We start from the raw sequence: 14,384 nt of genomic DNA, 5'->3' as shown, positions 1-14,384 counted from the left end.
ATAATTGAGGTACTACATAAATTAACTTGTTTCGTTAGATATGGGTTAATAAGAGAGAGGAATGGTATGATATGACACTGTTTTGTATTTTCATATTCAACCAATATTTTTTCAATTATGAAAAATAAAATAAAATATAGAAAACAAAGAGACTCAGATCTATTAAAGATATTACCATATTACAATTAAAGAGAAAGAACAACATCAAACCAAACCAAAGAGACTCCGTTTTATTGAATCTTGCTTAAAAAAAAAAAATAAAAAAAAAAATAACATTAAGGACTAGGACAGTAATCCTACTTTATTCTTATGCAATATAATTGCTTATTCGCTGAAAAGAAATAGTATTGCTTATTACTTAAACATGATAATTTGAGATTATCATAATTTAAGGATATCATTCTGAATAAGTCTCCTTTCCAGTAATATACTGAGCAAGTTGGTTGATATCTATTGGATAAGCCACACCTGGATAAGAAGCACTATTGTACGATGCTAATGCAAGAAGGTTGTTCACAGCTTCTGTGGTATGAATTCCATCAAAATAAACATACTCATTTCTATCAGTGCATGCTATTGAATTAGGAAAACAAAATCCATTCGCCTTCGTTGGACAGCATGAAACATTTGTAACTATAAAACCTAAAACACAAAATGTCATTTGCATTAGTCCATAATATTTAATGCATATTTCGCCCTCATTACCATAAAATAAGAAATGACATTAATCGAAATGTTTACCAACTGATTTGTCTAGGGCGATGGCAGTAGAATTTATAAAGATGGTTTTGGAATAACGGATGTGGTAATTGATTTGTTCCGTTAGATTTTTAAGTTTCTGATTAAATATTAATGCAGCAGCATTCTGTTTTTCAACACATTGTTTTTCATCACATGATCCATCAAGTTTCGCTTGATCGGCAATGGCAAGTGGAGAACAGCCTATTTTATCCAATCCGACTAGCACGAGTTTTCTTGCTTCATTTTTATGTAAATCCTGCCCATCAAAAATACCAATTTATAACTAAAAAATCAAATCATTGTTGTCAAAAATTCAACTTGAAGTGAATTTTTACAAAGTTAGTAGACACATACATGTAGATAAGCTGATAAATGATTGATAAGAAATTGAGCATAGTCTTCAGGATTATAGATGCTATTTGTTGGGTAATATTGTGGCTGGAAATAATTTAATGAGTAATCGTTGGTTCCGATGAAAACATAATACAAGCACTTTGATAGATAATCTGTGGCTTGTGCCAAACCTCCAAGCTTTGCAACAACTTTGGAAACTATGATTTTGTGATTTTGTATTTGTAATCCCAAAGCGATATTAGTACCCTGCATATATTGCATAAAACTACTTTACTGGCTTTATCTTCATTGAACAGGTGAATATATCATCAGTAAACATACCAAATTTTTTTGTTTAATCTGTAAACCTATGCAAAAAATCAATTATATATGCGGTGTCTAATATGAAACCTTAAAGATAAATTAAAATAAACACTTACCATATTTAATAAAATAATAAATTTGATAATAGAATAAATAAGAATGTATATATAATACCGCGGTTTTTTTGCCGGTCTCGTCAAGAATTCCACTTGAAATAGATGCATAGTTAACACCTTTGAGTATGTCATAGCCAGTGGTATTTGCATAGGGTGGAATCAAATTCTCAAATCCAAGTAGTTGGCCTAAAACAACAATAAATTGTTCGTTTGTGTTGGTTAAATAAAAATAACCACATTATTAAAGATTAATATTAAAGTTTAAAAGTATTTATTTTATTTACAAACAAGTCCTTAGAAGTAGATATAATTGTTACCAATTATGTCAATTCTTGTTCTTCCATTGGTAGCTCTTCCGGTTGGTTCGCCAGGAAGGTCAATGCCATATGGTCTGTAATTAGCATTTGCAGTGGTTTGAATATAGTTATTGTTTCCACTATCAGAGAATGAGTCTCCAAATATGAAAAGGCAAGGAACTTGAGATGAGCTGACACAATGCTGCATGTAGCAAGCAGCTAAGAGAACAAGATACAAAGCCAACCATGTTTTAGTTTCACTAGCCATTTCTACGATATTGGTAAATGGGATTAGAAGTGTGTATTGATATCGCAAAATTGAGGGTATATATAGGGTTTTACATGCCAAACTTATCAGAAAAAGTGTTAAGGAAATATTGATATGGATGGCAATTGATAAGATTGGAGTAAAATTCAATAATATATTATATGTAGAAATATTCTGTTAAAATACCTGCATTCAATGTTTTGAAAATTTAAATTTGACTTCATTGCACTTATTTTTTCTAATTATAGTATGTTTAACATGTGCCCTTAGGACACATGTTAGCCTGACCCATTATTTTTATATAGCTAACAAAAACTTAAAGTTTTTTAATACTTAACCCTTTCAAAATAAATGTCAGTGTATAATGTTTAAAAGAGTAATTAATTTGGTTGATTTTATTTTTAAAAACAAAAGTATTAAAATAAAATAAGAGATACTCAACTTATAATACAAACTAAACCGGACCATTGATAGGTAGGTGAAAAATCGAATTTAGAAACCCTATCCATCCATTCCAAGACACAGTTTTGATCACTACGACTAGACACGCTGCTTTTCGTTGACAGTGCATTTGAGGAGTATGTGCTTTAGGGGTGGACAACGGTTCGGTTCGGATTCGGGCCCAAACCACTGAACCGAACCAATCCACGGGTGAAATGGCTAGGCCCAACTTCCGACCGTTTTTCTCTTCGGTTTTTTCGGGTTCGATTTAAAACGGTTCGGTTTGCAGCATCGGTTTTTTTCGGTTAACTATATTGGGTCAATTTGATTTTTAAGCCCAACAATGTCAATAAATTCTATTTTTTCAAGTTAACTTAAGTCAATTGTTGGGCCGGTTTTTATTTCTAGCCCAATTAAACTCATTTTTCCTATTTTTAAATTTATAATTATATTATCTTCACTTAACTACCATATTAAAAAATTTAAATTATTATATTTTGTTTTTTACATATAACAATATAAAATTATCTAACTTCAATCTTTATTAAAATTATTTTAATTAAAACATTAAAAAATATAGTAAAAACACAATATAAAGTGTTTCACATATATTATTATTACAACTTAAATAAACATTTAAATTGAATATCTATCCTTCTGTGACATAAAATGTGATATGTCCATACTTCCTCCTGTCATCTTTGAGATACTATTATATTTATGTTATACCTGTCAAACAAACATTTAAGAAAAGTAATAATAGTCAGCCAACAAAAATGATAAATTTATAATAAAACTAAAAGAAAAGTTAAAACAAAACTGTGAATAATAATAATAAAAATTATCATTTTGATAAAAAAAATAGAACTCTATTAATGATAAATTGATAGAATAAATGAATAAAATTAATGATAAAATTCAAAGTTAAATAAAACCCATCAATACTCAAACATTAAAACTCATCAATTCTCAATAATATTCAAAAAAATAATTATTAATGCAAATTTAGTATTGAAGAAATGATAATATTTTGAATCAATAACATTAAAGTTCAAGAAATTCTCATAAATCATACATTAACACATAAAAAGAGAGAATGATTTATCAAAAAAAGAACACATTTTTATTGGTTTAATTAACATAAAACAATTAATGTTGATTTTGCTAAGTATTATCAATAAACTCTAAATACAAACAAAGAAACAAGTAGAGTAGAATTTACCTGAACAACACAATCATAGAAAATATTTGTGATGATTTCTTCAGTTTCAGTTTGAGGACATGCTTAAAGATATTATATTTTTCTGCAGTTGAAATGACAGGAAAAGTATTAGAATTTAGAAAGACAACGAAATTAGAATACTTCTTGGCCTTAAGTTTTTATCAATACCTTTTCAAAATCTATAATTTCAGGAAACTTTGGAGATATGCTGCAATAAGATTAAACAAAATAGAAAAAAATCAAGAGAGTAATCAAAACCTTGCCAAAGATAAGAATCAAAGGTTAATGTCAAAACCTTAATAACTATTACCTTGAAAGAAGAATCACCTTCACTACACCTTCACTACACCTTCACTACATCACTCTGTGGAATCTCAAAATCAAAGCACAACTAAAATCAAAACAAAATCTGAGTTAATCCTAATGTTCTCAAAAACTCAAATGCTAACCATAGATCTACATCACTTATAGAGAAAAAAAACTAAATAACAACCCTTAAATTAAAAATAAACAACAACTAACCTTTTGTAAGATTAACTTCATCAAAGTAGAACCACATATGATAGCTTCAAGTCAGCCAAGCACCTGAAAATAAAATACTGCAGTTGTTTCAAGTTTTTTCATACAAGTCGGTGTAGAACAAGAAGTCAAGAAATCAAAACACAACCAAATTCAAAACAGATCTAAATTTATCTTAAAGTTCAAAAAACCCATCACTTAGTTGAACCTTAGTGAATCTTGAACCTTAGTTGAACCCATCCAAAACAGATCTAAATGAATCTGAAAATAAAAAACCCATTACTTAGTTGAACCCATCCAAAACAGATCTAAATGAATCTGAAAATCAAAAAACCCATCACTTAACCTTAGTGAAACTTGAACCTTAGTTGAACCCATCCAAAACAGATCTAAATGAATCTGAAAATCAAAACACAGATAAAATCAAAACACTTAGTCGAACCTTTAACTCTAGAACACTAGAACACTTTTAGAGATACACAGTTAAATAAACCCTAAATAACAACCCGTACAAAAATTAAAAATCAACCAAACAAACCTTTTTGTAAGATTTCTTTTCATCAGAATAGTATAACCACCTCTCAGTAGCTTTAAATCACTTCAACACCTGAAAATAAACAATTTATGAAGACAACATTAGTATGAGAAGACTATGAAGGTAAAGAGGTGGTGCGGTTATGATAAGAGAAGGAGGTAAAGGTGAAACAATGAAGGATGAATGAAGATTGACACGGCGGCGGAGAAGAGAAGGAGGAATACGAGTGAGAGAGTGAGAGAAAAAAATTAGGGTTTTTGTGTGTTGATAGTGAGAATGAATAGATATGAGAGAGTGAGAGAAGGAAAACGAGTAAAGTATGATAATATAGGAGTATATTAATTGGATTCGGTCGGGTTCGGTGACCGATGAGTCTAATATTTCCATCCGAACCGAACCGCTTCTATCCACTTAAAACCGAATGGCCAATCCGTTTGACCCGTGAACCCGAAATTGACCCGACCGAAAGCAATCGGGTAGTATGGGTCGGTCGGTTATTAACGGACGGTGGATTTTTGTCCACCCCGTGCTTTATGTTAGCTTCAACTGATCCTGCAATTTCAAATTAATTAATGTCAATACACTTGGAAAAATTAATATTATTTCCTAAAATATTATTATTTTTTTTAATAGACAATTGATTAATAAAGCACGCACCAGGGGTGCAACCCTTACAAACACAAGGAATTAGAGAATGATTGAATCGGATAAAGGGAGTTTAAACCAATCCAAAATATTTTATTAATACATCCTTGTCTCGTAGAAAGTATTTTAATTGTACTTTATTGTGTCTTTAAATAATTGTTCTTTAAGAATATCAACTATCTATCTTATCTTGTATTCTATAAAATTTTCATATTTTTTAAGATAATAATTAATTATGTTGATTTCAATTATAAAACGAATGTTATTTACTAAAATAATCAGTTTAATAATTACAAAATTTATAATATAATAAATAAGAATAAGTTAGAGAAAATAAATAATAAATATCACATTGATATTTTAAAAGGATAAATATTTTGAAACAAATAAAAACAAAAAAAAAGACATCAATTGTGAGACGGATAGAGTATTTATTTTTATATTAATATCATTAAAAGGAAAAATATTTTGAGACAAATAAAAAAAAAAAAAGATGACACCAATTATAAGACGTATATAGTATTTCTTTTTATATTAGTATCATTAATTTAGTATATTTCACTAAACTTAAGTATTTAGTAATTTGTAAGGATGTTTTTAAACAATATTAATTTTAATATTAAATATGATATTTTTCTTAACAAAAATGTAGTAATTAATTAAGAAATAATAATATATTAATAACAAATAATAAAAATTACATATATATTATAAAGTGATAATTATTTTTTTAAAATTAAAATATGACATTTTTTTTAATCACGTGTAATAATGAATTATGAAATATTGAACTAACTATTAAATAATCAAACATAAGTTAATGAAGCAATTGGATTTTTGTTCTTGCAAATTAAGCAAAGTAACGTTTAAGCACATCAACCATTCCTTTGATGATTGTATGTCGGCAATTATTTTTAGATCCTGGATATGGCTTTCTTCTTGTCTCCCTTTATCTTTTGGTTGTAATTTTTATACTTGCAATAATTTACCTTTCCAATGTTTTGGGAGTTAAAGGTTTCCCGCTGTACTTGTGGTTGAGTAGCCCTTCTACTCGATTTTAATAGATATCTTATCAAAATAGTATGATGGAGATGGAAATCTCAAAATGCCACTATTTTTTGAGCTATGCCTATGAGCGAATATGACTTATATAACTATATATTTTTTAGTTGGAAAGTGGTATTTTGGTAAGTTTTTATCGAAGGGTGTTTTGAATTAGTATAAGGCCGGTGGGCTATTACATAAGAATTAAAATTTAATACGATTAAATTGTATTTAAAAAGGACTTATATATAACATATTTTCTAAGATTAAACCATAACAAAAAGGAATACTTATTTGTTTTTTCAAAGTCAAATAGTGGTTTAGTTACAAACTGCTTCCAAAACTTTAAGACTGACTCTGCCTTTACCATATTCATGTACTTTTTCCCCCTAACTTTATAATCACATTTCATGTTTCAACAATAATAGTTTGAGTGTCTTCATCATTACTTTTGGTGTTATGTTGCTCTTGGTTAGACATGACCAAAAGAAATTAAAATTCATGGATACCTACTCAACCTATTCTAATTTATTTTTTAAAGAAAAGAAAGAAAATATTTTCTCTATCACACTTATAATAAATATATTTTTCACAAATTATTTGCCTCTTCTGTGTACCAATATAATAAATATTATATATATATATATATATATATATATATATATATATATATATATATACACACACACACACCATTGTAAAATTATCTAATAGGGATTTATCATTCTGCATTATCATTCTGGATAATTGTAACGCCATCAAATATTCAAATAATTTGTATTAATAATAATAATAATAATAATACTTTAATAATTAAAACCCAATTTATTATTATAATCAACTTAATTAATTATTCTCTTAAAAATATGTTAAACTAAAAAAACTAAAAAATTAGTCACCTCCAAGAGAGCGGAAGGATATTCCACATATGAAAATTACAATTTTCTACTAAGAAGTTAGTCACCTCCAAGAGATAGAAATAATCTCCGTCATACACTCGGTAAATTAAAAAAAAAAAAATTAACTTGCAGTAGATATGGGTGGAAATAGACTAGGCCAAGTTAGACTTGGCCAAGCTTGAATCTGACCTGCTAAAAATTAAAAAAGTCAAAGTCTGATCTATGGCCTATCAAAGGCTTATTTTTAGGTATGAGTCTTCTTTTTTCGAAGGCCAGATTGGCCTATTAACGAACCTAAAAATCTATTTTTTAAAATATTTTTTCAAATAAGCAATTCAACTAATGTTAAAATAGACTAACAAATTAAAAGATTATTTAGACTAAATGCTTATTTACATTGACTTATTCAAGTTTATCTAGTAACATATATTTTGCGATACTATTTGATTGAGAGAACTTATAAAAATAACTTATAACGTTGTTCTTAAAGTTTTTTTTTTGCTTATTTTCATAAGACCTTCTAGACAACTAAACTTTATTTTTTTGTTTTAATATAAAATAAAAACACCTATAATAATAATAATAATAATAATAATAATAATAATAATAATAATAATAATAATAATACTTCTTACTTATTTAAATAGGTTGGCGTGATAGATTTAAAATGTTTTATTTGCAGCATGTGGCCTAGTCTTTTAACCAAATAGGCTTATCAAAAAATTTGAACATTTTCTATATATAAAGAAAATAAGACCTGACCTAAACCTACGTAAAATAGACCTTAGACTCCTATTATTGGCCAGATATATTTTCACCCCTAACCGTAAAATAATAAATTATTATTAAACTAACTATTTATTAATAATTCTCTAATCCTAATTAAGCTGGTAAAATGTTTAAGTTTTTAGTAATTATTATTACTTTGTCTTTAGACAAAAAAAAATAAAATAAATAATAATAATAATAATAATAATAATAATAATAATAATAGTATAGAAGTCAAACAGTAGTTGTACTTACAATTAAGGAAGTAACATAGATTTGTGGTTGATTTGGAAATTAAAAGAAATTACAATTTAAAATATTAATACAATAATAATAATATATCTATAAAATAAGAAAATACAAGTATCTGGCAAAGACCAACATGCCCTTTGGTTAAAAAATGCCACCTATTATTTTGAGGGTTAAAATGAGTCCAAATATTACTTTTTGGGACTAAATTCTGACTTTGGTTATCATCTAACTATTACTTTCTTAAGCAGCTCTCTCTATTGGTCAACTAATGTACTATTTGTCCTATTGTTTGTGATATAACCGAACAGGGTGAGGAAAGTTGCTCCTCTAAACACAAACTGTACCCTTTTTCATGTTTGCCTTACTCCCAATGTTGCTTTCTAATCACAATCCCAGATGCAAACTTCGATACTTTCTCCCTCTTCCTCTTCTGTCACTCACCTTTCTCTCAACTTCTACCTTTCAAACCCTAAAAACCATTGAAAAACTTCTTCTGGGACCCAAACTGTAGCCATTGTTTGAACCCTACCTTGAGCCAAGAAAATGGCACGACCGTTGGAAAAGATCTCTGATATTAACGATGAAAAGGAACTTTGGAAAGTTGCTGTTAAAATACATCACAAATGGAGTGTCATCTCTAACAACAAAGAACATTTTGAGATGGTTGTTTATGATTCTGAGGTTAGTTTCAACATTTTTGCGAAAACCCAATATTTTTTGTTGTTTTCATATAAACTGTTCGTGAGTTGCAATATTTTGGATTCCTCATTTGTTTTGTGTAACCGTTATAGTGGCTTTGTTCTAATAGGTTTATATTTGGTTGCATGGAGGTGGTAAAAAGTGTATTATTTGTGTTTGTAATCGCTTGCTGTGGGCAGCATTCTTATGATTTATTTGATATTGATGGATTTTGTTTCTTTTGTTTTTTTAGGGAAGTGATATTCATGTTATCGTACCTCCCGTTTATAGGCAGAATTTTGATCCGCTGTTTGTTGTTAATGATACTTACACTATTGCAAACTTCCAAGTTCAGCTGAATGATCTGCTGTTCAAACCTTCTGCTCACAAGTACCTCCTTAAATTTACTGGTGGGACAAAAGTTGGGGATAGAAATGTCCATCAGATTCAGGAAAAGGCTTGCAGGCTCACTCCTTTTCTTGACATTTTAACTGGGAAATGGAATAAAGATCAACTTTTAGGTTAAACTCTATTTACGTTTTCATACAATCTGATATTCTATGTAGAACTCTGCATCTCATATTTGGTTTAACCTGATGCACGTTTTCCCAATGACCTGTACAGATGTTATCGGAGTGGTTGATGAAATTGGGTACACACAGGTCCAGGTGGGAAGTAAAAAGCAACAGGTCAACTTTGTCATTCGCGACTTGGGGTTTAAAGTTTGTTTGTCACCTTTCATACATGTTAATGGTATCCCTTTATATCTTATATGTTTACTGATATCGTAGTTTAAATGTTCTTTTCTGTAGCAACAACACTATAACGGTTACGTTATGGGAGGCGTACGCGGTGCAGTTTATCAACTACGTTGAACAGCAGGTCGATACTGCAATTCCTATTGTGATTATGATTCAATATGCCAAAGTCAAAGAAGCTTTTGGTATAAATTACTCCCATACTGGTTCCTACGGTTCATAAAGTGTGTTTTAGGTTTTCAAGTACATATTGTTATTAACCTATTTTGTATTTTCAGGCAAATATCCTCTATCTGTTACCAATACTTACAATGTCACCAAAGTGGCTATTAATGAAGACACGGAAACAATCAAACAATTTGCTAAAATGTCCTGACTTGGTTTATTACAATATCCTGCACTTTGTATCATCCTTCTTAATTAACTCTGACAATGTTATTTTCGTCGTCAGGCATTAACAGGATACTATAGTGGCTGTCTCGGGTCTTCGCAGCCAGCAGTCTCAGGGAAGGTCGTAAAACTCATACAGTTCTCGCCAATCACCTACCCAAAAATTGTTGTCTAATGCTGTTCTTCTTCCTCTTGAGCAAATCGTTAAACTCAAAGACGTACTAATCTTTCATTTTTTTATCATATATAGTCTAACTGTTATTATATTTGATTTTCTATTTACCCCCGTTTTGTAAACTCAGACTACTTTTTGTGCTACCGTTGCCACAATTACAAAAATCTTTGCCTCAAAATATGGTTGGTACTACCAGGCATGCCATGAATGCCCGAACAAAGTCACTGGTGATAAACCTCCCTACAAGTGTGTCAATTTCCATACATGGTATGATGTGGTCCTTCCAACTACTTTTTCTTTCAACTCATCTTCATCTTCCGAACTGTTAATAAAAAACAGTTACATAAGCAGCTTTTTTATCCATACTATAACTTTTTACATGTATAAGATTAATGAAAAAAATGTTAAACAAAACCTGTCACTGTCTGAGGATATGGAAATACATGTTGACCCACTACCTATCACACTTTTCATTTTCTTCGAAACCCTATCTTCTTTTGAAAACTCAGTCCCACCACCTATCACACTTTTCATTTTCTTCGAAACCCGATCTTCTTTTGGGAACTCACCCTTTTCAATCGCACTCACCTTTGCATCCTCGGCATCAACTACACAGTCAATCCACTCACATTCTTTTTTCACAATCTTCGTGTTCTCGACTGAGTTACCCACTTCATTTCTCCTTTTGGTACCAGAAGAACCAACAACCCTGTTACCCAGTTCCGATGCCATTTCCTTTTCGCTTTCAGCCGACCTGTTCTGGACGAACAATTCCATCTCTTTATCGATCTTCATTCTTCTCCATCTGGCCTCCGCCTCAAGTGATCGAAGTGACCTACATTATTATTTTATAGTTTAGAACCAGTTATTTATGCAACCAGTTTTGTTGCTGAACTTTTCCAACAAATATGACCTAACATTTATTAAGCAGAAAACTATAAACAACCAATTTATTACTCACCTTTCTGGTCGTTGACCATAAAATGGGTTCCCGTAACCATTACTGGCCATTTTTCTACTGCTTGATGAACACTAAATGTGCAAGAGTCAAAATGTTACAGGTTTTACAATAACGGCAGCCGAATACAATGTTTTGGCCCTAATTTGCATTAAATATTTATTCATCATACATACTTTGCGGATAATGGATCAATACCATGGACCTAAAGCCCATCTGAGTCCTAAGCCCAATATTTTTATTGGAACAATGCCATACTCTTATTTTTTATGCTATAACTTATTATCTCTATTGTCTCTATTACAACACTAACCATTAAGGTACTATAATTTGTATGGGTTGCAACATTAACGACTTTTAACTTTTTTTAACAAAACACCGTTTTTTTTTTTGGCATTTATGCACTCTTTTACCCCAAATTATTATTATTTAATCATTAACCTATGTCAAATTTGTTAAATGGGCATTCGGAATAATAAAATTTGTTTATTCACATTCGACACGTCTGCGTAATGTAACTCCCATGTACAACCTATTAGTCAACCTTCAACACTATAACAATATATGTATAATTCTCCTGTTGTTACAATTGCTGTTTAAAACCTGCTATATATATATATATTAATTTAATATACACACACTTAAAACTATTTTAAAGACTACTGATCAAAACTTTTTCCAAATCCCATGCAATATGAAGTATTGCAGGAAAAGCATAACTTAAGTTCAATTGACACAAAAAAAACTTGGAAAATAAAAACTTACTATAAAATCACCAATACAAAATAACAAAATGCCAGGTTCTTAAGTCATAACCAGCAAACACTACAAAACATTGTCTGTTAATTAAGAGTATAATACCAAATGCCTGAACAAAGGCATTGAAAACTCCTGATTAAAAATCACCAAAAGTTACACCGAACCGCGACGCTCAACATGAACCATTATTTCATCCACTGGTGGGTATCGGATGACAAAGTGCAGTTTGTCACCTACTTTCAGTTCTGCTTCCTTTGCAAAATCGTACCAGCCACCTATCAAGTACATCTCCTTCTTCAAAGCCCTCTTCTTAATCTCGCAGTAATACAGCACTTCCTTATCTACATCGTAGATAACTATTCTCCCTTTTCTTCCACGAAGACAACTTTTGATTACATGTGCCGGAAATTGCTGCACAACGGACATAAATTATACACATTTATCTATATCATAATTGCTACGCTGGATATACAATTTCACATAAATGAGTCACTTACCAAAACATTGGTACACATCTTCTTTGGATCCATGACTTCACGTATCCAGTACTCTTCTTCCTCTTCCTCATAAATGGGAGTGTACATTCTGTAATTTGACTAAATTAATGGGGAATCATTTACTTTGGAAACCAATTTTAATACTACAAAACAATAAATGTTTACCCTTCAGTGTGCAATCTTTCACTATCAGATACGACCGTAAAGTATTCTTTCCGAGCCGAAATTCCACCAACAGGTCCAGGATATGTCTCTGCAACCTTGCCCTTCTTTTTGTCCTTGCTTCCAGGTCCACCTTGAACACATCTGACACTTTTACGATTTACCATGTTACACTTCCCCTTATCATGCAAGATTTCTTTCGACAAACCGACTACCGCCTTGCGTTTTCTCATTGATGGGTTCTTCTTGACTGATTCATTTACAGCCTTATGATCTTTGTTATGCTTGCAAGAAGCCAGTCGATTCGGTTCAACATCAATCCTTCATGGAAAAACATAAAAGCTATCAAATTAACGAACATGAATTGTAAACATGATAAAATCTTTTAAAAAACAAAACCTCGCCATATACTACACATAACTTTTAAAGTTATATAATACCTCGCAGTATGTACACATGTTTATAACACAATTACCTTTCCGTCGCACCACCTGCACTTCCTGAGTATATAACTTTCCCCTTTCCTTTCTTCACCAACCTTGCCGATGATTCGCAATTACCAACTGATGCAGCCTTTCCCTGTATATTTGCCAATGCTTTGCCACGTTTATTACTCCTGCATAGGTACACAGACAAAACAATATCATATTATTTCCTGATTGATGCATATTCAACCCGAATTTAACAAATACTTTTCATCTTCATTGTAATTAATCAATTTAACTGAAACCTTCTGGATAAATATCTGCGATAAAGGGTTGCATGATACATGTTTCTCTCAGAACTAACACCAGATCCGACTACATTTCCTATTCCCTTTCCTTTATGGAAACCTCCTATTCCTTCTTGCCCAAACTGTCCAGCTATACACCTCTCAACAGGAGGTTCATCCTCACATCCAGGTTCAGTTTTCACCGGCGATCCGGTGATCTCCTCCATTGCATCTTTCCTCTTCTTCTTTGCACGTTCTAATTCCTCCAACATAGTTTTGAGAGTGGCACTCCGCGTACGTTTCCCAGAAGGTTGCATTATACGGCAACCATCTTCAGTTCTGCATAAAAAAACACGTTAACTACCAATCGCTGTTGTCATACCCCAAAATTTGCCGTCTCATTTCATCCTCAGGGGTCGAGGCTCAGTGGTTAAACTCAAGTCACTCTCTTCTAATCAAAGGTTTGAATTAGGGTTTTTTTTAAAGGAGAAAGTCAACGCAACTTTGACCGGTCGTAACTCTCGCATGGTTTGTCAGAAATTCTCCAACCAAAGCCTATTCTCAAGGAAATTTCATCCTCTACAACTTTCATGTTGGGCCCAAAAGTCAAGAAATGCACCATTTGGGAGATATAGGCAAAAACATTACAGGTCCTCCGAAAAGTCAACGTAAAATACCTTTTGGGTCAAAGCTCATAACTTGAGCATGGAAGATTCAATTGAGATGAAACCAAAAAGGTCTTTTAGAGGACTCTTTGGGCTTTCTAAAAAGTCCTAGAATGCATTCATCTGATTAAAATTGAGAGAGATACGATGCGCACAAATTGGTCGATTTTTGAGAAATACACGAAGCCCTAATTGATGAAATTGAGGACTTTGAGTTATGGGCATGA

General features: G+C 31.2%; 2 protein-coding genes and 1 long non-coding RNA gene across 4 annotated transcripts; 1 reads left to right on the top strand and 2 right to left on the bottom strand.

Annotated features, from left to right (window-relative positions):
• Nucleotides 1–257: 257 nt before the first annotated feature.
• Nucleotides 258–2,097, bottom strand: LOC131622026 (GDSL esterase/lipase At1g29670-like). 2 transcript variants are annotated; one of them, XM_058893087.1, is made up of 5 exons: nt 1,832–2,097; nt 1,573–1,700; nt 1,096–1,341; nt 943–997; nt 258–642 (listed from the first exon to the last, which is right to left on the bottom strand). In XM_058893087.1, exons 1-5 carry the CDS (start codon nt 2,076–2,078, stop codon nt 398–400), a joined length of 921 nt encoding a protein of 306 aa, XP_058749070.1. In that variant the 5' UTR covers nt 2,079–2,097; the 3' UTR covers nt 258–397. The 2 variants fall into 2 exon arrangements, with proteins under 2 accessions (XP_058749070.1, XP_058749063.1); XM_058893080.1 differs by having other exon boundaries at nt 265–642; nt 742–997.
• Nucleotides 2,098–4,087: 1,990 nt separating this feature from the next.
• Nucleotides 4,088–4,651, bottom strand: LOC131622019 (uncharacterized). Its single transcript, XR_009289735.1, has 3 exons — nt 4,452–4,651; nt 4,264–4,326; nt 4,088–4,132 (listed from the first exon to the last, which is right to left on the bottom strand). It is a non-coding gene; the product is annotated as an uncharacterized LOC131622019 (long non-coding RNA).
• Nucleotides 4,652–8,946: 4,295 nt separating this feature from the next.
• On the top strand, nt 8,947–10,215 carry LOC131593573 (uncharacterized). Its single transcript, XM_058866140.1, has 6 exons — nt 8,947–9,084; nt 9,195–9,245; nt 9,335–9,602; nt 9,706–9,796; nt 9,894–10,024; nt 10,118–10,215. The coding sequence occupies exons 1-6, from the start codon at nt 8,947–8,949 to the stop codon at nt 10,213–10,215; spliced, it is 777 nt and encodes a 258-aa protein (XP_058722123.1).
• The last annotated feature ends 4,169 nt before the right edge of the window (nt 10,216–14,384 follow it).

Source organism: Vicia villosa, linkage group LG1 (assembly GCF_029867415.1).
Source record: "Vicia villosa cultivar HV-30 ecotype Madison, WI linkage group LG1, Vvil1.0, whole genome shotgun sequence".
NCBI lineage: Eukaryota > Viridiplantae > Streptophyta > Magnoliopsida > Fabales > Fabaceae > Vicia > Vicia villosa.
Note: the sequence above shows the minus strand (reverse complement) of the source record. Positions and strands in the feature narration are given on the sequence as shown.